This window comes from Entelurus aequoreus, linkage group LG25 (genome assembly GCF_033978785.1).
Source record: "Entelurus aequoreus isolate RoL-2023_Sb linkage group LG25, RoL_Eaeq_v1.1, whole genome shotgun sequence".
Classification (NCBI taxonomy): Eukaryota; Metazoa; Chordata; class Actinopteri; order Syngnathiformes; family Syngnathidae; genus Entelurus; species Entelurus aequoreus.
In genome coordinates this window covers 32,941,515-32,969,233 of record NC_084755.1, presented here as the reverse complement: position 1 = coordinate 32,969,233, position 27,719 = coordinate 32,941,515, and the positions used below count along the sequence as shown (strand labels likewise).

General features: G+C 42.3%; 1 protein-coding gene and 1 long non-coding RNA gene across 4 annotated transcripts in view; one reads left to right on the top strand and one right to left on the bottom strand.

Moving 5' to 3' along the window:
- Nucleotides 1–5,666: 5,666 nt before the first annotated feature.
- col1a1a (collagen, type I, alpha 1a) lies at nt 5,667–20,488 on the bottom strand. The gene is made up of 49 exons (XM_062036498.1): nt 20,228–20,488; nt 18,830–19,021; nt 18,697–18,722; nt 18,457–18,492; nt 18,021–18,113; nt 17,302–17,370; nt 17,177–17,221; nt 16,870–16,923; nt 16,737–16,790; nt 16,601–16,654; nt 16,468–16,521; nt 16,329–16,382; nt 15,909–15,953; nt 15,767–15,820; nt 15,642–15,686; nt 15,506–15,559; nt 15,117–15,215; nt 14,954–14,998; nt 14,776–14,874; nt 14,620–14,673; nt 14,417–14,524; nt 14,127–14,180; nt 13,938–14,036; nt 13,793–13,846; nt 13,609–13,707; nt 13,447–13,500; nt 13,308–13,361; nt 13,115–13,222; nt 12,992–13,036; nt 12,799–12,897; nt 12,607–12,714; nt 12,357–12,518; nt 12,160–12,213; nt 11,966–12,073; nt 11,829–11,882; nt 11,707–11,760; nt 11,458–11,619; nt 11,233–11,340; nt 10,924–11,031; nt 10,794–10,847; nt 10,165–10,272; nt 10,026–10,079; nt 9,848–9,955; nt 9,719–9,772; nt 9,538–9,645; nt 9,185–9,461; nt 8,898–9,088; nt 8,585–8,827; nt 5,667–6,389 (listed from the first exon to the last, which is right to left on the bottom strand). The coding sequence occupies exons 1-49, from the start codon at nt 20,307–20,309 to the stop codon at nt 6,243–6,245; spliced, it is 4,344 nt and encodes a 1,447-aa protein (XP_061892482.1). The 5' UTR covers nt 20,310–20,488; the 3' UTR covers nt 5,667–6,242.
- LOC133642358 (uncharacterized) overlaps nt 18,663–27,719 on the top strand; it is a 144,106-nt gene continuing 135,049 nt past the window's right edge. For 2 of the 3 annotated variants that reach the window (XR_009824497.1, XR_009824496.1), the window contains exons 1-2: nt 18,663–19,158; nt 19,698–19,810. This is a non-coding gene — a long non-coding RNA (uncharacterized LOC133642358). The remainder of the gene's footprint in view (nt 19,159–19,697; nt 19,811–27,719) is intronic. The other variant, XR_009824495.1, reaches the window with a different exon arrangement.

The window sequence follows — 27,719 nt, the reverse complement described above, 5'->3', positions numbered from 1 at the left end:
ATATATATATATATATATATATATATATATGTATATATATATATATATATATATATATGTATATATATATATATATATATATATATATATATATATATATATATATATATATAAATAAAATAAATACTTGACTTTCAGTGAATTCTAGCTATATATGTATATTTTATTATATATATATATATATATATATATATATATATATATATATATATATATATATATATATATATATATATATATAATAAAATCAATATATATATATATAAATAAAATAAATACTTGACTTTCAGTGAATTCTAGCTATACATATCTATATGTATTTTATTATATATATATATATATATTTATTTTATTATATATATATATATATATATATATATATATATATATATATATATAATAAAATACTTGAATTTCAGTTAATTCTAGCTATAAATATACTCCTCCCCCCTTAACCCCGCTCCCCGGCCCCGCCCACCTCAACCCCCCGCCCTCCAATCTCCCGAATTCGGAGGTCTCAAGGTTGGCAAGTATGGTTCTCATGCATATTTGTACTTGCCATCGCAATGTAATTAAGCTAGCGTCGTTAGCATTAGCTAACATGCTAACACGTTCATGAGAGTCTGTGTTGGTGTTATTAACCGGCAACGACATTTCTTCTCACAAATTCCCCAAGACGTCATCGAGTCCGTTCAGCTGATCGGAGAGCTGGTTCCGCAGCCGGCGGGTCCATGACGACGACTTCTGTTTTGTTTGACCAGCCGTTTTACTGCCGTGTCACAGAAACAATTGAAGATATGTAAATAAACATTGACAGGATTTTTCTGTGTAAATAACTCATTTGGCAATGTATATATCTGTGCGGCTAATATATGGACAACATATTTTTCCCCCTCAAATTTAGTGGGTGTGGCCTATGCTCTAGAATAAAGTCCAGAAAATACAGTAAGTGAATATTTTCTGGTTTGTTCCAAGCCATTAAACAAGTATTCCATTCCAGAAACCTCCTTTTCTGCTGTGCGTGCCTTGGCACTGACTGGCAACCTGGCTCACCTTTGACCCCGGACAGTGCAAGCTGTGCATGTGGCGTCTGAGAGGCTTCTGCTTGAAACAGCCTCTCCTGTGTTCCAAAGCAGAGGGGTCTGCATTCCCGCGTCCTTCCTCAAGTACGCCGCAGCTCTGCGGGGAGCGCAGGTGGACAATGGCCGTCTTTGTGGCGCCCGCTGGCTTGCACCGTGCGGATGGAGCCCGCAGCCCAGCTCAGTCCTCCATCGCTGCAGCTGAGAGAAACACCTCCGAGGCTTTTGGGATGAAAACCTGCGAACTCCCGACGTAAAGCCGCACCTTGGGATTATAAACATACGTGGGAAAGATATCAGGACTTGCTGCAACATCCAAAAGGTAAGATTTGTTGTTCTTACCTTTAATTATTTCATGTCACCCTCATTTTTCAATAGTTCCTCAGAAATTTCATTAAAAAAAAGTGGCAGGCAAACTGTCAGGTCGGAAAAAAAAATATATATGTGTATACATTTTTTAATGCATTTTTAACTTTTTTTCCAGATAAAAAAAAATTCTCTGCTTATTTTCTATAATTATATCTTCTTTTCATGTTGCAAATATTGCTTCTTGCTGTTTGGAAAAACACCTACATTTTTTGTATTTTTGGTAATAATATTACATTATATAATATTTTATTATTGTTATATTATTATTTTCCAAATGCAAATATTGGCAGGAATGTCATAGCAATTCCTTAAAAGTATTTTTATATAATACTTTAGTACAGGGGTTCTTAACCTTTTTTACCTCCACTACAGACGGGTCCGTGTCCCCAATCAAATATTAACACTGAATTAGTAATATTACTCTTTATTTTAATTGTATTCAATAATTATATCTGACATACTTAATGTTTATTATATATGTGTTCTCATCTCAACTATTTCATGTCACCCTAATTTTTCAATAGTTCTTCATAAATTTCATCAAAAAAAAAGAGTCAGCATACATGCTGTCAGGTTGTGTATATATATATATATATATATATATATATATATATATATATATATATATATATATATATATATATATATATATATATATTTTTTTTTTTTAATGCATTTTTTATTTGACTTTTTTTCATGTAGGATTTATTTAAAAAAAAAGTTTTTCTCTGTTTCTTTTTTATAATATAACTTGTTTCAATGTATATTACAAAGGCCAATTTGTTTCTGGCCAGAACAAATTGACAAAACTATTTTAAATAGCTGCAACATAACATACATAAGTAACAAACAGCATAATAACAACATAGCTGTAAACCAAGGAAGGCACACACTACATACACAAAGCCTAACCAGGCGTTTTTTTCTCTCAAGGAATTGTGAAATAAAATCATGTCTGAAGCCCAGAACTCTCTACACATTTCCCCAGTTTTAGTTTAGAGATAAGGAAAGATTGGCCTGGCCCACTAGCATCCCTCTTTATGTTTGTGAACTTTATAGTCTATACATTTAGAGTGATGTGATAATCAAACACTCTAGAAGTCTAGAATGAAAGAGTATATAAGAGAATTGACAGCAACGTTCCCTCCAAGGTGCGCGCCTGTGCAATTGCGCACTGCTCAAGCGTCCTCTGCGCACGGCAAATCTATGCCACGCACAAAATCAAATTAAAAAAATTAGCGCATAATTTTCGACAGAGAAAACAGTTTTCGTCATCATTGTTCAAATATTGTAACATCTGTTGAGACGCTTTGAGGACATGAATTCCATCCATCACTTTACTGAGCAAAACTCTTTATTGTCGGCCCTAAACACATCATCAAAAAATTTGTAAAAAAATTATATCTAGCAAAAGTGGTCATTTTCTGCAGTACAAACCAGACCAAAGGCAACTTTGTTATATCAACAGCAGCCGCTCGCTCTTTCTCACTCCCTTAGCCAGTGATGCGTTTACAGCCACACAAAAAGTCGGACAACTCCAACACCACACATAAAGTGTCATTCCAGGTCGTTACACTATGATTTACCAATCAAATGTGTGCTTATTCTAGTGTCATTTATTAGGAATCTTAATTTATAAATATTAATCATGAAATGCTGTTAGTATATTAAATAAATACTAATAAAAATATATTTTGTACAAACAGGAAGTTGCAGGAATGTACACATGATCTCCTGCTTACATCTCATTGTGCAACATGGGAATGTTTTAATGGGAACTAAATGCAATGTCTGAAAGGGGTACAAATTATTTCCAAAGCAGGACCTCCACCCAGACAAACAATACAAGTACACAGTTCATGAAAAACAATATTTGTTGTTATTGTCATTGTAAGTGGGCCTAAACACTTATATTAGAAAAGGAAATGACTGCTGTCATTTGATTATAATAATAAGAGAATGTTGTCTGTCTATCTGTGTTGGCCCTGCGATGAGGTGGGGACTTGTCCAGGGTGTACCCAGCCTTCCGCCCGAATGCAGCTGATAGGCTCCAGCGACCCCGAAAGGGACAAGCGGTAGAAAATGGAAGGATGGATGGAGATGTAACTTGTTATTTAGTCAGGTTTGGGACAGGTGTGCTGCTGGTGTAGCCACAGTGTGCACGTCTGATGTTGCTCACATGGCTCCACTCAATGCTCAGAGTTTTTGCATTTGCTCACACACATGAAAAATTAAAGGGAACATTGATTGACAGAGTGTGTATCTTCAATGCTGAATGTTGAACAGAGGCAGAGTTAATCCTTAAGTGGTGGTGGTGGAGGTGAAGTGGCATTGGAGTCTCTGTCTCTCTTTACTGGCTACGTCGAAGCATGTTGCTTATGTAGCTGTTTCAGCAGATTTGATTTGCTGTGTTGGGCAGTAGATGGGATCTTTGATCCAAAGCACAATTTACATTTAACTAAAAATGTTCTTTTCTTTGTGCTCGAAAAAGGAAAAGTAGTGAAAATATCTCCATGTTAACAAACTCGACTTCTGGCTCCGCCATGATCAGACACGCCCCCCCCTCTCCTCCCTCTCCCCCCTCCCCACACTCACACCCTGACACACACACAGAGCGCACGTCTCTCTTCTCCGGCTTGTGACACAAGAAGAGTCAGAACGATGACACTGCAGCGCTCCGATAGAACACACTTTATACTACATAAAAAGTAACGTAAAATAACGCAGTAACGCATCATGTAGTAACAGTAACTGAGTTATTGAATATAAAAAATAACGCGTTAGATTAATAGTTACCGCCGAAACTAACGGCGTTACAGTAACGCGTTAGTCCCAACACTGGTGTGTATATATATATATATATATATATATATATATATATATATATATATATATATATATATATATATATATATATATATATATATATATATATATATGTATGCATGTGTGTGTATATATCTAATTTTAGAGTAGAGTAAAGGGTTATTTTCATGTTCAATTTTAATGTTTTTATTTGAAATGTTTTCGTATATCAACGATACACTGAGAAATATTATTAGCATCAGTGTGTGAATGTGTGTGTGTGTGAATGGGTGAATGTGGAAATAGTGTCAAAGCGCTTTGAGTTCCTTATAAAAGGTAGAAAAGCGCTATACAAGTACAACCCATTTACCATTCAGCCCAATAGAATTGGGCCAGGACAAAAAATTCCACCGGGAGTTTTAAGTGTATAAAGAAAATGTAATACTTATTTTTGCTCGGATCTCTTTGATCAACTTCCGTCCTAAATAAAAATAGCAAACATGCCATATTTGTTATCTCTATTTTAGTTATTGAGTATTTCAGTTCATTTTAAACATTATAAAAATGAACAAATGACAATATTGTACTGGGAAAGCTGTTTTTTTTTCCTTTTAAATTCTGTAGATGAAAAGTATTTTTAGTTTGTTGTGTCCAAAAATAAACAACTAAAGTGAGTGGGCTTTTAATGCCTGGAAAGTAATAGAAATATAAAATCCTGAATTATTTCACAAATGGTTGCGTCAACAGATGAGGTTACGGGTTAGTTTTTTGGGGAATTGCTTTCCCTTCTCCATCTTTGAAAAAAGTCCTGCAAAATCAGTCAGTGAGATTCATTGTTCGACCACTTAACATGCTTTATTCCAGCATTCAAATAATTAAAAACATCTCAAATTATTTTACATATACAAAACAGGTACAGATTTGTGTTGCGGTTTTCTCTCTCTACTGTAGATGGCTTTCTGCATGTGCATTTCATTTTTTTTTCAGAAACAAAAAATGACAACAGGTTCGTATAAAAGTTGAGAAGAGGATGGGGGGAATGACTTTTGGGGAATTTTAGTTGAAGAACATCAAACCAAAACTGAAAAAGAAAGGAGAGAAAAGATCCTGGACACCGAGAATAAAATCCGGGGTGTCATTTTAGCACCAAAAATCGTGTCACTTTAATAGGAAAGAACATTAGTTGCAAGACAAGAATAGCACCTGAGTGCTTTCCCAGCTGCAGGAAAAACATCTTTTCCAACATTTTTTTTTTTTTTTTTTTGAGGTAGCCATAGGATGTTCTTTTTCTAAAAAAAAAACAAGTTTTAAAAACCAATGTTTCTCTGCTGGTGGCTTTAATGTGACTTTCCAAGAACATGAGGAACAAACAAGAGAGATGACAGCGAAAACATTTAAAAGACAAAACGTGGCTGTCAGTTTCACCGTTTATTCATCAACACCTGAAATGTGGTACAAAGCAATCGGGTTCTGTCTGTCGGGACTGTCCTGTCATTCCTCTCACGGCACGGGGGTGTATAAAAATACAAAAGTCACCTGTGTGTTTCTGTAAACTCCAGAGAGGCCTGGATTGGTTGAAGAAGGGGGCGGAGTCAATTTCTTTTCTTTTCTTTTTTTTTTTTTTTTACAGAATCATATATTATTTTCTTGTTGCCAGTGAAACAAAATGTCTTGGGATCCTGGGTGTTGTTGATGGTAAAAAAAAAAACGAGACAAAAACCAACAAAAAAAGAGTCAAACAAAAAGTAGTGGTCCTAAAACGCGATGGCGTGGACGTTGCCGCACCGCCGCCATCTTTGTTGAAGTGCAGGTTTTGAGGCGTCGTGGACCACGGCAGGGGGGAGGGTGGGCGTGGGAGGGGGCCAGATCAGAAAAATGTTTGGGGTGGCTGTTTCGTTTTTTTTTTAAGGAAAGGGTTGGTTGCTAGAAAAAAAAAATAAAACGCACACACTCACGCACCACAACATGTTCAAGTCCAGATTTCTCTTTTTACAAGAAGCAGACGGGTCCGACTTCAAGGCCAAACTCTTGGTCTGGAGCACCAACATCCATAGGAGCGATGTCAATGATGGGCAGGCGAGATGTTTTCGATGTCTTGTATTCGATGATTGTCTTGCCCCATGTACCGGTGTGTGACTGCAACAAAACAACCACAAATAGTCAGGACACGCTTCAAACGTCACATCGTCATTACGAATTGTGGAATAATTCCGCTTTTTATAGTCATTTAGGTAAAGAGATTTGATGGCGCTTGGTTAGGGATGATGTTCGAAACCGGTTCTCCCGGTTGTTCAAAAAGAAAAGAACCGATTCCATGGACTCAAATCCCTTTTTGAGAACCGGTTCCCGTTGTCGAGGCCACTATAGTAAAGAAAAAAGAGTTGGTTCTTTATTCGAATTCCTGGGAACGAATCCCGTCCCACAAGAAATGCCCTGTGGGACATCACACAAGCAGCAAAAATAATGGACCTGAAAAAACGCCTCAAGGCATGGCTATTCACCTATAGTGATCACAGAGACAGCTTGTTTTTGTGTTACTGTATATATTTGTTTTTCTGAAAAATCCCACTTAATATACTTTGGGTAACAACAGTCAATATTTATTTATTTTATTTTTTAGGGGGGTAACAGTCAACATTTATTTATTTATTTATTTATTTTTTTTATAAAATAAAAGTGAGCTTTTGTTAAACCAAATATTGTGTTTTTTTCCATGCACAACAACCTATATGGATTCGATAAGGAATCGGTTCGATAAGAGGATTCAATAATGGGCTCGAACTGGATAATTTCTTATCAAACATCATCCCTACGCTTGGTAGAAGAAAAGTGTCATGGCTGTGAATGCGACAGAAGGCGCTGTCTCAACATTTTCCCAGCAGGGAGAAGCTTTGACAAGACTTGTTGTTGTGTAACTTGCATGTTTTGCAAGACGGTTTATTGTAAGCTTGGAATTTGAACAGGGAGACGCATAATATTACATTATCGCTAAGTTCTCCTAGGACTTTCGGAAGGCATCTACCGTATTTTTCGGACTATAAGTCGCAGTTTTTTTTCATAGTTTGGCCGGGGGTGCGACTTATACTCAGGAGCGACTTATGTGTGAAATTATTAACACATTACCGTAAAATATCAAATAATATTATATAGCTCATTCACGTAAGAGACTAGACCAGTGGTTCTTAACCTGGGTTCGATCGAACCCTATGGGTTCGGTGAGTCGGCCTCAGAGGTAAAGACACATCCGATTTCATGGGATTTAGCGATTAGGAGTGACAGATTGTTTGGTAAACGTATAGCATGTTCTATATGTTATAGTTATTTGAATGACTCTTACCATAATATGTTACGTTAACATACCAGGCACGTTCTCAGTTGGTTATTTATGCCTCATAACGTACACTTATTCAGCCTGTTGTTCACTATTCTTTATTTATTTTAAATTGCCTTTCAAATGTCTATTCTTGGTGTTGGGTTTTTTCAAATAAATGTCCCCCAAAAATGCGACTTATACATGTTTTTTTCCTTCTTTCTTCTTTCGGCCGGTGCGACTTATACTCCGGAGCGACTTATACTCCGAAAAATACGTTACTTTTTTAAAAAATTTATTTTTATCAATAAGGACATTGACAATTCGCATTTCCTGATGGTACCTGACAAAAGTTGTACGCAATATTTACCCCTTAGCAAATGCATGAGAACGCTCGTCATTAAGAGAAAACTTGTCCCGTACGTAATATTCTAACAGCTGGCAATAGTGAAGTCAATAACGAGATTGACATTTTAAGTAAGAAATGAATACACTTCGGTTTGTTTGGTCTGAAAATGTCCTGTTCTAATACTTCTTTAGCACTGTAAGGCAACATACGCATGTAATGCTATGCTATGTGATGCTAACTTTTTCCTGCTTTTTTTTTTTTACCTTCTTTGTGGGCGGGAAAAAAACAAAACAAGCTCAAGGTAAACTCAAAATCAACTTCATAGCAATTAGAGTTAACCCAGCTGCTCACACAACAGAAAATGTAGAGCATTCTAATCGAGCGTGAATGTAGCCGTTGTACTTCTAGACTGCCCTAAACAGGGTACTGATCATTATGTACATGGAACCTACTATGAAAATGTTTAGAAAAAAGCTATTTTGGAAAGAAATTCCAGCTCTAAACCTCCATATTACATTAGCATTCTTGCTAAGCTATGCACTCAGCATGGTAGTGCTGTAATATAGACACAGTAAAGATCTTATTGGCCCATTTTCGTCTAAAATGTGGATTTTCGGCGTCGATTTAACGTTCCGTCGCCCAATAAAGGTCTACAAACGTAAGTGTCCTCACCGTGCAGCCGTCCTCGAGGACACTGTAGGTGAAACGGCTGTTGCCCTCAGCTCTGATCTCGATCTCGTTGGAGCCCTGGAGGATGACAGCCTTCTTCAGGTTGCCGGTGGCAGCATCCATGTAGGAGATGCTGTTCTTGCAGTGGTAGGTGATGTTCTGGGAGGACTCAGTTGACATGAGACGCAGGAAGGTCATCTGGATGTTGACGTCTTCTGGCATGGAGCCCTCGCTGCCGTACTGGAACTGTGGGGGGGGGAGAGGTTAGCAGATGGTCGCAGAGGAAACCACTCAAGGGATTGTTGGGTTGGGTTACCTGGAAGCCCTCGTTCATTGCCTCGCCGAACCAGACGTGCTTCTTCTCCTTGATGTTCTTGCTGATGTACCAGTTCTTCTTGGCAACCTCGCGCTGAGTGGGGGCCACGCAGGTCTCTCCGGTCTCCATGTTACAGTAGACCTTGATGGCATCTTGGTTGCAGCCCTGGTCAGGGTCAATCCAGTACTCTCCTGAGGATGGAGTGGCACAAAGAGTCAGAAACCCATGCCACCTAGCTTAATCTTCTGACCCTCAGCACCACCTTTTTCCACGTGACAAAGACTCACCGCTCTTCCAGTCTGGGTGGCACATCTTGAGGTCGCGGCAAGTTCTGGCGGGGTTCTTGCGAGTACCGTCGGGGCTGCGGATCTGCTCAATCTGCTGGCTCAGAGTCTTCAGGGTGCCGTCCACCTCCAGGTCGCGGTCACGCAGAACGTTAGCGTCATCGCGGTAGTGACGGAAGGGATCGGGACCCTTCTCCTGAGGCTGGGCAATGAAGCCAAGGTCAAATCCACCACCAGGGGCTCCGGGTGCGCCGGGAGGTCCGGGAGGTCCGGAAGGACCCTAAAGGAAAACAGAAATGTGTCGTTAAAACAATCTTTGTGGTGGCATTTAGATTAAGAAGTAAAGTGAGCCTTACCACAGGTCCCATTTCTCCATTGCGTCCACGAGGTCCGGAAGGTCCGCTGGGACCAGGAAGGCCAGTCATACCATCCTTACCAGGAGAACCGGCAGATCCAGAAGGTCCCTGTGGAGCGCAAGCAAGAAGTCTTTAAATTGTCTGAAGGAAAAATAAACTGGCAAAAATGAACAAGACTCACTCTAGGTCCAGCAGCTCCGGAAACACCAGCAGGTCCTTGCTCGCCATGACCACCCTATGAGTGAGCAAAGAAAAGAGAAGTTAGGAGCCGAAGGTGTGTTTTGAAATCTATGAGTGCTGAGTGACATACGGAGGGTCCAGGAGCTCCCTGCATGCCAGTGAATCCTCTGTGTCCCTTCAAGCCTCTCTCACCAGCCTCTCCACTCTCTCCCTTGTCTCCACGAATTCCATGGGCTCCCTAATAGAAGATGAAATGAATCACCCGTTCTCTGTTGGGCTCAATAGCTGGTGCTTGTCATGTTACTTACAGCAGGGCCACGAGGGCCAGCAGGACCAGCGGGACCAGCAGGGCCAGCAGGTCCCTGAAACAACCCCCAGAAGAGTCATGAACACTGCAGGATGGTGCTGCACTCACGACAAAAGACCAGTGCACTTCTTTTCACTTACAGAGTCTCCACGGTCGCCATTCTTTCCAGCGGGTCCGACGGGTCCAGGGGCACCAGAGGGTCCGGGGGAACCAGGAGCTCCAGCAGGGCCAGACTCTCCACGGTCTCCCTAAATTGTTCCACAAGATCATCTCATTTAGTCGATACGATTGTTTTTGACATCAAAGTGAGGGGATAAGTGCGTTTTTGAAAATAGTTTGTGTATGAGGCCATGAATGTGTTCTGACTGGTGATTGGATAAGGAAGGTAAGGAAACGAGAGGGCAAAATGGCTCTTCTGATAGTAACGGTTGCGGAGTCCTGTTCTGTAAGGTGTGTCTTCTATGGACTTAAGCTCAGTTACTGGGTGATGGTAAAAGAGAGGCTTTTACCGCGTTTTGAGATTGGGTCAACTGAGAGGAAACTATGTGAACCACTTCCTTAAGTTGCACATGGTGGCATGAAACATGAATAGCATCAGTCAGGCTCATTCCGGCGAGGTCCACAGAACTATCTATCTGATATTTGTTTCATTTACATCAGGGAACACGTTTGTACAATACATAATATCCGAAAAGGAGTAGGAAGAAGCATAGATGTAATCCTTATCTCCATAAATTAACTTGATTGTAGTGTTGTCTACTCGACTCACCTTGGGTCCGGCAGATCCATCACGGCCAGCGGATCCCTCGTTACCAGCGGCTCCCTAAAACAAACACACATTGGATTAGTTACAGGACTGACCTACACACGCAAGGAGGGTTATTGGATAATCGTTTTACCTCGCGTCCGGTCTCTCCAGAGGGTCCAGCCAGTCCAGGGGGTCCCATGGGTCCAGGAGGTCCGCGCTCACCAGAGGGGCCACCGGATCCCTGCTTTCCGGGCTCTCCCTGTAGAGGTGACACGGCATGGGTGCATTTGGTTACACGTTGTGCACTACATCCACTATGTGTGTTGCATCACATAGATCTTTCTTGTGACCCACTCCAAAAGCACTATAAATTGGAGCTGGACTCAAGTGTGTTGGTTGCTGTCATTTAAGCGTGTTTAACTATGGTTTTAAACATCAGGTATAACTACAATGAGCTTACAGTAGGTCCAGGCAGGCCAGGGAATCCTCGCTCTCCTCTTTGTCCAGACAGACCAACAATACCACGCTGTCCACCAATACCCTGAGGTCCAGGAATACCAGCGCTACCCTGCAGGGTATTACAAGAAAAAAGTATTAAGACACAGGTGTTGGATTCAAGAATCTACTCAAATCTAGAAAAGAGCCTTGTCGCAGAAGTGTTTTTGTGATGTAGGTTTCAACTTACGGGAGCACCATCGGCACCGGGGCTACCCTTCTCTCCAGCAGGTCCTGGGGGTCCATGAGGTCCCACCTCACCGGAGCGACCAGCAGGTCCAGTGTCACCACGGTTTCCTTTGGCTCCTTCCTTTCCACCGGGTCCGGAAGCGCCAGGGGGTCCAGGGTGGCCCTGTTCCATACATCGATCGGATACAATTAACCTTACAGCCCAGCTTCATGATGTCTTATTAAAGTGCTTTCATTCATTATAACTTACAGAGGGGCCGGGTGGTCCAACTCTGCCGACAGCACCAGGGAAACCACTAACACCCTTGGGAAGCAGACAGAGGGTTCATTAGTTAAATTTGATGCATGAGTAGAAAGAGAGTTTTAACTTACAGTAGCTCCAATTGCTCCACGAGCTCCCTTGGGGCCAGTGTTTCCAAGGGGACCCTAAATGAACACAGAACAGCGTCAGAAGGCATAGTAACGCTAATAACATACAAATATTGTATAGAAGGGGATTTTCTACAAACCTGGGGTCCGGGGGCACCAGTGGGTCCAGCAGCGCCAGGAGGACCAGCATCTCCCTTAGCACCATTGTTACCAGCCTCTCCCTTAGCACCAGCAAGTCCATCAGCACCCTAGATGGTGGTCAAGAGGAAAATGTAAGTTATTCTTGTTTTTGTTTAACAGGAAAAGAGTCTGCGAGAAAGCCAGTGAAACTTACAGGAGGTCCAGCAAATCCAGCAGGGCCGGGTGGTCCAGCCTCTCCACGCTCACCCTGTGGAAGAGGAGAAGATTATAACATGTGAAGATAATGACTAAGGTGCCCTCAACTGAAGCTACTTCTGCTCCTTGACAGACTGAGGAGACCTATGGAATGATGTCAGGGTGACAGTTGGACCTTCTCTTTTCATAACTCACAGGGCCTCCACGAGCTCCAGCAGGTCCAGCAGGTCCACTGGGACCAGCCTCTCCCTTGTCTCCAGTAGCTCCGGCGGATCCGGGAAGTCCAATGGGACCGCTCATACCACGAGGACCATCCTTGCCAGGTGCTCCATCAGTTCCCTTAGCTCCTTGTTCACCCTGGATAAGTAAGAGAGGACAACGCATGAGATGAAAAAGCAATGGGAGTTCTTTGCAGGTCCAATATAACGCGAGTGTCACAACTCACTCTGTCTCCTCTCAGTCCTGGAAGACCACCGGCACCACGCTCACCAGGCATTCCCTGCAGTCCAGGAGGTCCCTGAGCTCCGGGTGCACCGGGTGCTCCAGCATCTCCCTGAAGAAGAAGAAGGAAAATATTACAACGAAGAAGTTTTCAGAAGCAGAGTCAGAACCATGTTTCACCTTCTGCCAAAATTACCTTAGCGCCCTCGCTTCCAGCAGATCCGGGGGATCCACGGGCACCACCAGGTCCAATGGCACCAGGGGCACCACGCTCACCGGGGAATCCTCTGTCACCCTGAGGATAGCAGAGCGTTAGTGGACTTGAGCATAACCAGAATCCAAATAATTATAGTCTATCATTTAATGTAAATATATGAGGATGGACTTACTCTTGAACCAGCAGGTCCTGTGGCTCCAGCCTCTCCGGGCACACCCTACATTACAGGACAAAAAGAAGAAGTCGATAAACTCTTCCAGGAAGTGAGCTCACTCGAGCTAAATTCAGTCAGTACCTGCTCTCCGGACTTGCCAGTCTCGCCAATAGCACCTTGGGGTCCTGGAAGTCCCTGGAATCCGGCAGGTCCACCTGGTCCTCCCTCGCCTCTCTCACCAGCGGGTCCCTAAGGAAAAGCAAAGGAAGAAACTTAGGAACCAATAAAGAACAATCCGCTTGGGAGTTTGTTGGTAGTGCCTGCGTCTACTCACAGCAGGTCCAGCAGCTCCCTGAGCACCAACGTCACCGTCCTTACCAGGAGCACCCTAAATAGACAAATATGTTGCAGTCTGAATGTCGAGCATTCACATCGGACAAGAACATGGCAGCTTCACACAACGGGACACTCACAACAGGGCCGGTAGGTCCCATCACTCCACGCTCACCGGGCTTTCCACCATCACCCTAAAGTCCAAAAAAAAAAACCTTCATCACCAGAGTGATCTCGACAATGATCTAGATACCAGTAGAAACTCGTCAAATCTACTTCACAGCTTGAGGCGCAGTACTTACAGCAGCTCCCTTGGCTCCTGGGAATCCCATGACTCCGGGCTGGCCTCTGGCTCCAACGGCGCCAGGAGGTCCGGGGCGGCCATCTTGTCCGGGGGCTCCCTGGTAAAGTGGACGGAGTTTACTTAATTGAGCGTTTAAAGAAGGAATATCAACCAAACGTCCTGGCGTGATGATGAGAACTTACATTAGGTCCCATCTTGCCATCAGGTCCAGGGCTGCCTGGGCTGCCAGTCATACCCTAAAAGGTCAAAACAAATGCCAAAATGTTTAGAGTAAGACAGTGAAGAAATCATGTTCGGTAATCAAAACAGCTGGCAGGAGAGCCTCACCTTAGCTCCGGGCAAACCAGGCTCACCAGTGCGGCCGACCTCTCCGCTGTTTCCTTTAGCTCCAGCAACACCTGGGGAACCACGCTCGCCAGTGGCACCCTGTGATTGATTGTCAGGAAGAAATTACTTCAACAGGAAAATACAAGTGGAATGGATGATGTATGGTTGATGCATATGTGCTGTACTCACTTTGACTCCAGCGGCACCATCAGCACCAGGGAAACCACGACCACCAGTACCACCCTGCAAAAAGAGTCAAATATTAAGTTGTTATAAAGGAGGTTCCGTATGACTGGAAGCAGAGATCAATAATCGACTTCAGGGAACGTAACCACTAAAATGAGTTTGCATGGTTTGGTTCTACCAAATTGCCTGTAGGGGGCACTAGCATGTTTGCACATTATTTGATATTGCTTATGTTTTATTCAATAAAAATAGTCAATCTTGAAGCTGGAGATTAATTAAGCTATGAGGCTTACACGCTCGCCAGGAACTCCACGGCCTCCAACGGGACCAGGCTCTCCTCTGCCTCCTCTCTTGCCCTCCTCACCAGAAGGTCCGGGAGGTCCCTGAACTCCTGGGGCACCCTGTAGAATGACAAATTCACATACAATATAAGTTACGGAAAGCATTATAAATATAAATTTAAAAAATCATGTTCTTTTATGAGATGAAAACTTACAGCCTCTCCCTTAGCACCATGCTCTCCCTTGGATCCAGGGGCACCAGCCTCGCCCTACGAGAAAGATACCATAACACAACATGGTAAGTTATCTATACATTTTTTACCATACCAATTTCTCGGGATCATAATGGGTTTTGTAAGGGCTTTACTCACAGTGTTACCCTTGGGTCCTGCAGCACCAGCAGCACCGTGAGCTCCTGGGGGTCCACGGGGTCCGGGGAATCCGGGAGCACCAGCAACTCCACCAGCACCCTGCAGGTGGCAGCACGTGTCACTTTACTGTCAGATCTGATGAGGAGGTTAGGCCTCGAGTAGGGGATGGTCTACTTACAGGGCCTCCCTTAGCTCCAGCAGCTCCATCACTTCCGGGGTTACCCTGAAAGACAAAAAAAAAGGGAAGTGATTATCTTGAACCGTTCTGAAGTCAAATTATTTTTTTATTTGGGAGCCGTTAGACTCAAGCCCAAGTCAATCACAGAGGGGTTTGTACTTACAGCAGCTCCAGCAGCACCGGCGGGTCCGGGGTTACCGGGCTCACCACGGGCTCCGGCGGGGCCCTCGGCTCCACGAGATCCCTGAGGTCCGGCCTCACCCTGAGAATAGAGTTAAATGAGTAAAATATTCTCAGAAAATCTATGTATGTCGTGACCAAATCTGAATTTTATTAGTAAGTATTGAAATGTTCAATGATGCTCATGTCATTGGTAGTTGAGGCATTATGGGTAAATGCAAATTTTACTTTAAGATGTGATAATAATGGAGAAAAAAAACTAATTGGCCAAATTAGGCCAAACAATTCATCTGAGCTGACCGTGACCAGACCATACAAGATGGTTCTTACTGGGCCAGAGGAGAATGAATGCATGTAAAGACTGTCTTGTACCTTGGCTCCAGGGCCACCGGGGAATCCAGGAGGTCCAGCGGGGCCGGTAGGACCCTGAAAAGGATCGATACATGCAACATATTCAGACAAAAGTGCCAAACAAACCTTTCTAAATGAGCCTACGCGGTCGACTTACGGGAGGTCCAGCAGCACCAGCGGCACCATCGTTACCACGAGCTCCCTGCAGCAGGACAACAACCACCATTAGCTCCCAGGTCACCAGTGACTCGAACAATCAAGCTAAAAGTCGAGTGAACTCACAGCAGCCCCAGCAGCGCCACTGCGGCCTCTCTCGCCGGGCAAACCACGAGGTCCCTAAAAGGCGAGAAAATAAGTTTAATGAACAAAACGTGGCATCGCTTCTGTAGAGAATCCAAGACTTGGCATGGCTTGGTTTACTCACCATAGCTCCGGGGGTTCCGTTCTCACCAGCGGCACCAGTCTCTCCCTAAACACACACACATCCAACATTAATGATCATTTCTCTAAATCTCCCAATTTCACCAAAACTTTCAAGCTTTTCCTTGATTATTTTATGGCATAACCGCCTGAGAAGCAGCGTCCACAGCTTTGTGTTTTGCAAAGCCGCTGGCTCCTAGGAGGATGTAGCATGCTCAACCCAGTCTTATCTAAATGGTTAGGAAGGCAATGATAGTAAATAAAAAATATTTTACCGATAAGTTACTATTATGATGACTTAACAGTGTTCACAATTAATTGAAATACAGAAAGCGCTTCAATGCAGGTTTATGGGCATGTTTTACTTGTCCATCTTGCAAGAAAACGGTATTGGTTTTGTAAGAAAAAGCTACAAATAAGTTACCTTGGGTCCAGCGGGGCCACCGTCTCCCTTGGCACCATCCAGACCGCTGAATCCCTGCAGAGAAGCAAAGATTGACGTATGACATCCTGCTTTTTATCCATGGTCGCCATTTTGCAGAATTCTTTTAGTCCGGACTCACTCTGTGTCCCTTGATTCCGGGAAGACCGGGAGTTCCGGGGAAACCGCGAGCTCCCTGTTGTGTATAGACAAGGGGAAAGGGATGTTTATAGTGTGTTTACGATATAATTGTTGCAGGCGCCATAGCGACTCACCTGAGCGCCGGGAGGTCCACGCTCGCCAGAACGACCAGGTTTGCCAGATTCACCCTAATACCAGGAGAAGAATAAGATCAGGGGGGCGCGTGATGAAAGCGTTACCTGCGAGGTGAGTAAGAGTTGATTGACTTACGTCCTCTCCGTTCTTTCCAGATGGGCCGGCGGGGCCGCGGGGTCCCATGGGGCCCTGTAGACACGAAGCACGTATAAAAAGTCAAGCGTTGCATCAAGTAAAAACTAGTGATGTGTGCATTTGTAGTACTCACAGAAGCTCCAGCTTCTCCAGACTCACCGGGGGGACCAGTGAATCCCTGAGGGCCCTGAGCACAGGACACAAAAACACAGTCAATACCGCTTTTTGGAAGACGTGTCACATCAACAATTCACTTCCTGGTTCTGTATTAAATGCGATTTATAGCCGGGCTTCATGTAAACACGCAGATCCAATCGGTCTCCATGGTTTCCTAGTTCCTCACAGGCAGGATTGCATATTTTCACGATTTATACCGAGGATTGTCACAGCCGGAACGCTTAGGATAAAGGCTCAATCTGAAGAAGAAGTGGTGTTCTTACACTAGCACCGGCAGATCCAGGGGGTCCACGGGGTCCCATTGGGCCCTGCAAATGAGGGCGGGAGAGGAGTTAGAGTCCGCGTGACCTGCGGATTTGAATAGGAATCGTAGGAAAACGTTGCGTACCATGGGTCCGGGAACGGGAATGGGGGGAGATTTGTCAGAATAGCCACCAGACATCTGAGGGGAGAAGTTCTGCAAAAAAAAGGAGAATTAATATTTATAATCACTGTAGTGTCATTCCAATATTTTGCAGATCTATTAATAATCCATCCTTAACCCCTAATGACACATAAACATTCAAAAATGTGTTTAGGTGACACAACTGACAATACTACAAAACGCAGCTACACATAAGCAATGCATAATAATAGCATAGTTAGCATACAGATGCTATATATGTATGTGTGTATGTATCTTTTACACATCAGACTGTCAAACCTTATGAAGCATAATTAAATTATATTCACCAGATGCTAATTAAATGTATGTACAGTCACTAAGTTATCTGTTATGCATGGAATCAAGAATGATGTCAGCTGATTCAAGTCAATTACTTTTTTTTTTGTCACTTATACATATTCATAATCTCCCCTGGCAACTGGATAAATACCCCAAAGTATCTATTGTGCCGTGATTGTGTGTCAGGTATACATACAATACAGCAATACACACACAACCATGAATTGATTTACGTGGACCCCGACTTAAACAAGTTGAAAAAGTTATTGGGGTGTTACCATTTAGTGGTCAATTATACGGAATATGTACTGTACTGTGCAATCTACTAATACAAATTTCAATCAATCAAAAACAAATATCCCCTCTAAAAAATGAGTACTTACTCCACCGAGGCCGGGGGGTCCAGGGGGGCCGGGAGGTCCGGGCAGACCAGGCTGGCCGGGGACACCATCGTTACCAGCGGGACCAGCAAGACCCTGCAGGGGGGGGGAGGAAGATAATATTCAGTCATGACAAGTCAGTCATAACATGGAGCCAGGGGGTCACGTGACGTATAAACCGGTCATGTGACATTAGTAAACAGGAAGTAGAGTAAAGACATAAGTCACCATAACCAAAATGAAAATAAACTGCAAATATTCTAAATTGAGTATAAACAGCAAAAATGTCAACAAATTGGCCACCGTGTTTTCTTTCAACCTTAATTCAACAAGATCAAACACCTAAAGGCCATTAGTAGGTTTTACGAGGGTTATTATTTACAGCTGCATCAGTTTTCCTTACAAAAAAAAAGGTGTAAAAAGACCACCGCACACTTACCCTCTCTCCCTTAGGTCCACGGTCTCCCTTGGGTCCCTTTCGGGGAGAAACAGCATTTTAGAAAAATATGTACCATATTAATTGACATTTTGTCCCTGGTTGATAAACAACTCAATGGATACAATTCCTCAAAATCATTTTTTAAAAAAATTATTATACCAATAATTCAACCTTTTTTCTGATATTAACTGCAGTTTTTCATAAATATCACATTATTATTATATGAATAAAATAATTTACCTCAACTTGAGATTGACCCTGGTAGCCTGCAGTCAGATAAAGAAAGAGTATGATGTGACATTAATATGTTTATGTAATAATAATAATATTACAGATCTTCCATGACAGTTCATTATGTGTGTCGATGGCGTACCGTCGTCGGGGCAGATGGGGCAGCACTCGTCATGGGGGATGACGGGGTTGGGGCAGTCGGCCGTGTCCTCGCAGATGACCTCATCGCACATCACCGTGCCGCTGTCGCACACGCAGATCTGGCATGGCTCGGGTTTCCATACGTCACGGTCCGCAAACACCTGGCCGTCGAGGGTGCAACTGCCACCCTCACCTGAGGGGGGCGACAGAGACACATGAGGTAAGTGAACAAGAACAAGAGCGCGAACAAGAAGAAAAAAAAAAAAAGAACAACCCGGAAGTAAGCTCCCAACCTAAACACCGTGTGTCGTCTCGTTTTTGTGGCTGAAAGTAAGTTATATATTCACCAATTCATGCGAATATAACGTTTTTATAATTGCGGGCATATTGGAAGGACCGAAATGTAAAGTAAAAGAGAGGCATTTAAAAAAGCAGGATACGTACATGTTTGAAACCACTTCTTAACTTTTCAATGCGTCGCATTTTGCTTAATTTTTGAGATTTTAATCATGATAAAGTGGATAAAATGCCTAAGAGCTGACCTCACAGACTTTGTGGGCTTGGCAGCAGCTGTGGTGGAAAAAAGACTTCCACATGTTTGCAATTAGAGCCAAAAACAGTCGAGAGGGGCGGGGTGAGAAGTGGCGTGCAGGTGCAGAGCTCGGCCGCTAGGTGGCACTGGAAGACCTCATCTGTCTCTATAGTTGCACATCTGGAAAAGTGGAATATCTGCTCCTTTGTTCTTGCCTTAAAGGCCCTAACTTTTACAGAAAAAAAACTCCATCTTTGCACTGGACTAATTATGACGTGTCCAGGCAAATAATACTACACTTGCTCACCTTTCTTATCCCCCTCCCCCCCCATTCAAGGTGCCTCCTCACCTGGCCAACTCAACAATGGGCCCGGGGGCGGTGTTGAAGTTTGCCACGTCAATCAAACCTGCAGTAAGGCTGTCTACTGGACTCGGCAGAGGAAGGCCCAGGTACCCCCTTTTAGGGTGCGAAGTGTTTACTTTTAAAAAAATGCATATAAATAGGAGGGGGGGTTTAAATGTTAGCAATCTGCCTAAAAAGATGTGACGTTTGTGAGTCGTCGCATAGAAGCCCTTGGCTAGAAAACCTGCAGCAACTTGCTTTGCATGCATTAGGGTGGGGGTGGGGGGGCAGGGCGAGGGGCCTTCTTGGGATGCCCCATGCATTACGCAAAGCCTGCACTCCTTTTCTTCCCTATTTATCTATCTGCTGGAAAGAACGCGGGCATCAAAACCCTCGCTTTTCTACTGCAAACCCTGTCTAGATTTCAAGCCGCCAAACGTCCACGCGAAAAGAATATATCCACTTTTCCAAAAGGCTGGTCGAGAAGCTCCGGAAAAGAGTGATGATGAGATGGTGACACTTACGGTCGTCCTCGCCCTGCGCTCTCACCAAGAGCACCGCTGCGCCGAGCAGCAGCGCCAGCCGCAAATCCACAAAGCTGAACATGTCTAGATGCCGCTAGACATGTAGACTCTTTGAGGCAAGAGAGGAAAAAAGTTGGGGATGTCTTCTCTTTCTGCTACACTCCACTCATACACGGGTGTTTGGGGTAGGGTCCGCTTGATTCCACAGTCCTCCTGACCCCAGCAGAAAACTCCCTACTGCCTACACTAACTTTCCACCAGGGCTTTTATATGGGAGTCTGCGCTGGGAGGCGCTGGGACTGGAGCGACTGGGACGCACCCTCGTTAGCCTCTCGCTGCCGCTCACGTTCAGGGAAGACAAGAATGGACCCCTCCCTCGGAGAAGGGGGGGAAAGAAAAAAAAACCAGATGAAAAGAAAGAAAGGACAGGAAAAAAAAAAAAGAAGGGCCCTCCTTCCATAATTCCACAGCCGAGAAGGTTGGAGACGAGGAAAAGGGGGGTGAAGAGAAGAAACTTGATCCTGAGGAACATTGGTAGGTTGGAGGAAGCTCTCCTCCTCAGAGAGCAGCAACAGGTTTATTCCACTCTTTATTTCTCCTTCAGATCTACTTCCTGATTCACTTGACTTCTATTGTCTACTCACACTCATTGTGTGTATTCCAACTTTATCTACACTTGTCAGCTTTCTCCACCCTACGGAGCGCTCTCGTCTTCCTCCTGACCTTTGCGTATAAAACCCAAGTGCAGGTGGTCACCAGAAGAAAACCGCCTCAAAGAAAGAGGCCTTCACTTTTTGATCCACCAATATTTCTTGGTAGCCACCACTCTGGTATGACGCTCGAACACAACTTAGGACCAGACTGGTAATGTCGTCATAATGCGGTCCTCATTCATGGTTATGGTTTTGATTGATTTGTTTCAGACATGTTTAACATTAAGGAACGACACGTGGTTATATTTGCTCAAATCAAGTCATCCGCAAAGGTAATGGATAGTTTTCCATGAACAAAACCCTTCATTAAATATGTGAGGGAAGTCATAGAGCTGCAAACTAAGGTTAGGGTTAATGGGTGAAATATGACCTTAACTGTCGAGTTTGCGTAATTGGGCGCTTGCAAAAAGTGAGTAAAAAAAATAAACTATATAACTACCGTATTTCTCAGGCTATAAGTCGCAGTTCTTTTCATAGTTTGGCCGGGGGTGCGACTTATACTCAGGAGCGACTTATGTGTGAAATGATTAACACATTACCGTAAAATATCAAATAATATTATTTAGCTCATTCACGTAAGAGACCAGACGTATAAGATTTCATGGGATTTAGCGATTAGGAGTGACTAGATTGTTTGGTAAACGTATAGCATGTTCTATATGTTATAGTTATTTGAATGACTCTTACCATAATATGTTACGTTAACATACCAGGCACGTTCTAAGTTGGTTATTTATGCCTCATATAACGTACACTTATTCAGCCTGTTGTTCACTATTCTTTATTTATTTTAAATTGCCTTTCAAATGTCTATTCTTGGTGTTGGGTTTTATCAAATCAATTTCCCCAAAAAATGTGACTTATATATGTTTTTTTCCTTCTTTATTATGCATTTTCGGCCGGTGCGACTTATACTCCAAAAAATACGGTGAATAATTTTTTTTATGGAGGAGCGGTGATTCATGCTTTAATGCCTTCTTTAGATTTGTCTCTTTTGTGTAAAAGAATATCGAGAGTGGTCTGATTCCTCGCTAAGTATAACGTCAAAGATGGTATGTTGGTTACGTCGATCCCCCTTGCTGTGTCTTCTTATTCTCTGGTGGACCAAGTAACGGCAAATCTACGTGTGGCATTGAAAACACTGCATACTGTGTACATACATTTTTACCTTTAAGAATCAAATACTAAGGAATACAACGGACTTAACTATTGTTGACAGAGACTGTTTCACTGTCAAAATGCATCCCTCGTTAGTGCTTTTTGGGCGGCGTGGCTCAGATGGTAGAGCGGCGGTGCCAGCAACTTGAGGGATTCCAGGTTCGAGTCCGGCTTCCGCCATCCTAGTCACTGCCGTTGTGTCCTCCCACTGCCACCCACACTGGTTTTAATGTAGCTTACATGCAGATCATGGGTTTCCCTATGTAAGTGAAAAAGCGCTATATAAATTCTTCACTTTTTTTGTTATAAAAATGTGATTTTGGACAAAGCCCGCCTATATGTCCAAAATGTGTTCAAAATGTTAACGAACTGGGCTGAAAGATGAGTACTTCTATCATATTCATCCAGCTAAGGGAGCATCAGGTCAGAAAAGCATCAATTAAGATATTTTTGAAGGCATCTTTTCAACCCGGGTCCTCACAACTGTCACCTCACCACTGTCTCTAAGACTCAGTCTGAGATGAGGGAACCAGATGTTGTAGGTTTTTTTGTTTTTTTTTTAAGAAAAGCGTCCTGTCTTTAGAAATACCTGCACAATTGAGGGCTTGACAGACTTCATGATTGTTATTGGCGCTGAATAATAAAAGCCTCGTTTTTTAGCAGCTGCACGGGTGACCCGCTCGTCCTTTCAAGGACGATTGTGTTCAGGTGAGGTGTAATTAAACACAAACCGACCATTAGAACTCAGCAGATGAGCTGAAGGGAGACACGCAGCCATGTGATGATCCACCAGCAGCAGACACGTTGCACAGTGTGACGCTGGCCAACAAGTCTGTAATTCACTCCTCCTCCTCCTCCTACTGCTCTCTCTCTTTCTCTCTCTTTCTCTCACACTGCAGATACCTCCACATTATCCATGTGTCTTTTTTTTTTTTTTTTTAACTGGGAGGAGGATGGAATGCAATCTGCTTTTCTGGTGGAAGGCAGGCAGAAAAGAACAAGAAAGAGAGAAAAAAGCGCCACCTCATCATTCCCTCATTCAACCTTTTAGTGTGAGAGCGTCACAAAGCGACACAATTTTTTGCACACACTTTCATCCTTCTAATGAAATAATTAAGTATCTTGCTACACAGTTGACTAAATATAGCTTCAATTAGGTCAACTTTGTGAAGTGCCAATGTATAAATAATACACGGTAAAATTAACTGCAATATTTTTTGGTCAAGTAAAGTGTCCAGCACATTGATTTCATATTTGATTAATATCATTTTTAAAAGATTCATTTAAACTACCTTGGCAAAAATACATTTGTTACATGTCTTTGCCTCCTATAATTAAACTTTAATGTGAACTATTATAATAGTAATCATTGAAATTCTCCAGAAATGTGAAATTTCGTACGTATTTTTGTTACTCCTTATTAGGGATGATGTTTGATAAGAAATTATAGAGTTCGAGCCCATTATCGAATCCTCTTATCGAACCGATTCCTTATCGAATCCAGATAGGTTGTTGTATATGGAAAAAAACACAATATTTGGTTTAACAAAAGCTCACTTTTATATTATAAGCAAAAAAATATATATATATTGACTGTTAGCCCCCTAAAAAAAATAGTTAAAAAAATATTGACTGTTGTTACCCAAGTATATTAAGTGGGATTTTTCAGAAAAACAAATATATACAGTAACACAAAAACAACCTGTCTCTGTGATCACTATAGGTGAATAGCCATGACTTGAGGCGTTTTTTCTGGTCCATTATTTTTGCTGCTTGTGTGACATCACAGGAAAGGACGTGAGCTACGTCATTTCCTGTGATGTCCCACAGGGCATTTCTTGTGGGACGGGATTCGTTCCCAGGGATTCGAATAAAGAACCAACTCTTTTTTCTTTACTATAGTGGCCTCGATAACGCGAATCGCTTCTCAAAAAGGGATTTGAGTACATGGAATCGGTCCTTTTCTTATCGAATGGTTCTTTTCTTATCGAACAACCGGGAGAACCGGTTTCGAACATCATCCCTACTCCTTATGCCAACTATATTTTAAGTTTATTTTATATATAAAAAAAATATGTCAATGTCACACTTAAGTCGTGTCACTCAGTCCTGTTACCCTAAAAAGAGTCCAACGTGCGATCCAGGGCCCATTTGCAGCCTGCAGTTGATTTTTTCAAAACCGGCGGGAGATTCTAAAAAAACTATTACTGGGAAGAAAAAAAACATACAAAGTGTAATAAAAGAGAGGCCATAGCAAGGCCCATAATTAGTTCGCTTGTTTCTTTTCCTTTTTAAAACATCAGTCATGTTCCTAAATTATTTTTTGATGTGATTTATTAAAAAAAAAAAAAAAGTTAAATTCCATCCATCCCATCCATTTTCCACCGCTTGTCCCTTTCGGGGTCGCGGAGGGTGCTGGAGCCTATCTCAGCGGCTAAATAATACATTTGTAAGTCTCTTTAATGTGCTTACTTGCTATAAGCATATATGCCTTGTTTTATATTTATATATATATATATATATATATATATATATATATATATATATATATATATATATATATATATGCGCGCCTATATTTCATACATTTTTTTGTAATACAATATCAATAAATTGAATTGAAGACAATTTTGTGTTTTATTTTTTTCAACTTTATCCCCTCCCTATTTCCCCCCATTCAATCTATTGCTATCAAATCTTGCTCCTGGACAAAATGACCACAATAATAAACATGGATTAGTGGGAGGATTAAATAAGCGCTGCTTCTTTCTACTCCTTTTCGGGCAGGTTGGAATGGTGCAAGTTTAACCATGTGATGTTCCTAATGTAAATTATCAAGCATGCAATAAAACATGACTGTTACCATTAGATAAATATTCATAAAATGCATTTTTGTCTGTGTGTTCAGACTTAGAGAAAGTTCTTTAGTTTTGTAACATTGAGTCGTAAGTGACGAATTGGCTTTGATTGACAGTTATTGTGTTTATCGTACAAAAGCAGTGCGATTGAAAGTGATATTTACACAGTGCATGCGTGTACAGTAAATACGATCTTCTGTTATCATGCGGTTATCATTCGATTGTTTTTCAACGTTTACCTGGAAAACGGATGATGGAAAAAGTCATGGGACTGTTTGGAATTCCAGCAGGAAAAAGGGATTGAAAGGACATTAGCTATTCCCAAAGGTTGTGGACACAGACAGTGAAAATATTTGGCAAAACGTATATAGAGATAAAATATGTAAAAAAAACCAAAACAGGTTCATTGTCAACTGTTTGCCATGGGTATAACTTATTTTATTTTTTAAAGATATTTGCTGGGGCGACATTTAATTAATAATTAAAAACAAAAAGTGTCCCCCCAAAAAAACCAAAAACTTAAAATCTTCAAAATTGTATATTAAGATCTTTGGTCCACTGTGTCCAGTCCTGGCCAGGTCGTTTTTATGGATTTCTGCTTGATGGATTATTCATAAAAAGCCAGTAGCTCAGTCCGTAAGGATTTATCTTTTGGACTGGAAGGTCAAAGGTTTGATACTGCTGCAGACCAAAAATATAGAAAGAGAGAATGCAACTTTGCACGGGATATAATAAAAATGTAAACAGGATCAATTAATAAATGAAAAGGATTTAAATGGTTTGTTATTGTCCTTGTGCATGTTGGTAGTCTTCTAATTCCTGTCCAGTTGCAACTGTTAGCCAATAAAAGCGGCTTGCAGGTGTCCTTTGCAATTACCGGGGAAGGAAATGATGGAAAGGGAGACTTTGGCAGGCAAGAACTGGACCAAACTGACTGAGATGTGCACATACAGATGGAAGAAAAACTTGTCTGCTGTTGAAGGCGCACATACTGTAGGCGTCCTTTTTAGTGTTACTGCAAAGGAAACTAGGGAAGCTGAAGATTTAGTGTCGTGGCAAAATAGATTCCGCTGTGAGCCGTTATCTTGCTATTGGAAGGTTGCAGCTTCGATTGTCGTCCTCCTCCTCCGTCCTTGACCAAAGCATGTTGCACCACTGTGTGACTGAGCTTCCATAGTACCATAGTTGGTGCTTTGCGAATGCACCAACCATATGCATTTTAATATTTCACGTGCAATGTGACAATAGAGTTGAAGTCACTAGAACAGTGGTTCTTAACCTGGGTTCGATCGAACCCTAGGGTTTGGTGAGTCGGAGGGTTCGGCGGAGGTCAAGACACACCCGACTTATCGTGTAAATAAAAACTTCTCCCTATCGGCGTATTAAAGTTAAAGTACCAATGATTGTCACACACACACTAGGTGTGGTGAAATTTGTTCTCTGTATTTGACCCATCACCCGTGATCACCCCCCTGGGAATCTTTTTTTTTTTAATTTAACCCCCAATTCCAACCCTTGATGCTGAGTGCCAAGCAGGGAGGTGATGGGTCCCATTTTTATAGTCTTTGGTATGACTCGGCCGGGGTTTGAACTCACCTACCGATCTCAGGGCGGACACTCTAACCACTATGCCACTGAGTAGTAGGTATTAAGGATACGGCAACAGCAGAAGTGTGGTAATTTGTGAGTTTATGCACTGTGTTGGTTTTGTTCTTTGAACAAGGTGATGTTCATGCACGGTTCATTTTGTGCACCAGTATAAAAACATGGTAACACTTTAGTATGGGGAACATATTCACCATTAATTAGTTGCTTATTAACATGCAAATTAGTAACATATTGGCTCTTAACTAGTCATTAAGTACTTATTAATGCCTTATTCGGCATGGCCTCATTATAACCCTAACCCTCTAACCCTAACCCTAACCAAATAACGCTAAATTAAGTCTTTGTTACTTAGAATATGTTCCCCATACTAAAGTGTTACCAAAAACATATAACTTCGCCTTGAATTTGAAAATGTTTATTTATTTATTTTTCACTAAAGGGTTCGGTGAATGCGCATATGAAACTGGTGGGGTTCGGTACCTCCAACAAGGTTAAGAACCACTGCACTAGAATAACAATGGATAATTTCCACCTTGTGCCTACACCTGTCATTGAAACCCTTCATAGTCATCAACAAACCCTTCAATGAGTTGTGTCAGGAAAGTTATATTTCAAACTGCAAGTTTTCACTTTGGAAGTAATCCGCCTGGAGTCTTACGCACTTTCCCAGCCTTCTCTGCCACACCTTCACGATCTCCTGGTAGGATTCTTCCAAGATCCACCAAAGCTCTGTCGTGGTGAGGTTGTCCACGTCCTAAAAACGGGTGCCCTAGATTTTAGGAAGAGGACAAACTAGACGTAGCTTAGGTGAAAGGGAAGTTGTTTTAGCATGGTCATGTTCTTCCCGGCCAGGAGCTGTCGGATGCTCATGGTGTTGACGCGTTGTCATAGCGAAGCAGCAGAACTCTCGCCTCTTCTCTGGCACTAAACAAAGCAAACGTCCCAAGATCTCTTTGTAGACGTGCTGATTGGTTGTATGTCCCTGTGGCAAGAACTGACTGTAAATAATGGCTCTCACATCAAAGAATGCAACCTTCTGACACACCTACTGTAGTTTGTCGACAAACTCGTCAAGTCCTGAGCCATTCTGTTCTTATTACTAAAAAGTGACTAAGTTTCGGGGACAAAAATTTTTAGACTCAAAACAACAACAAC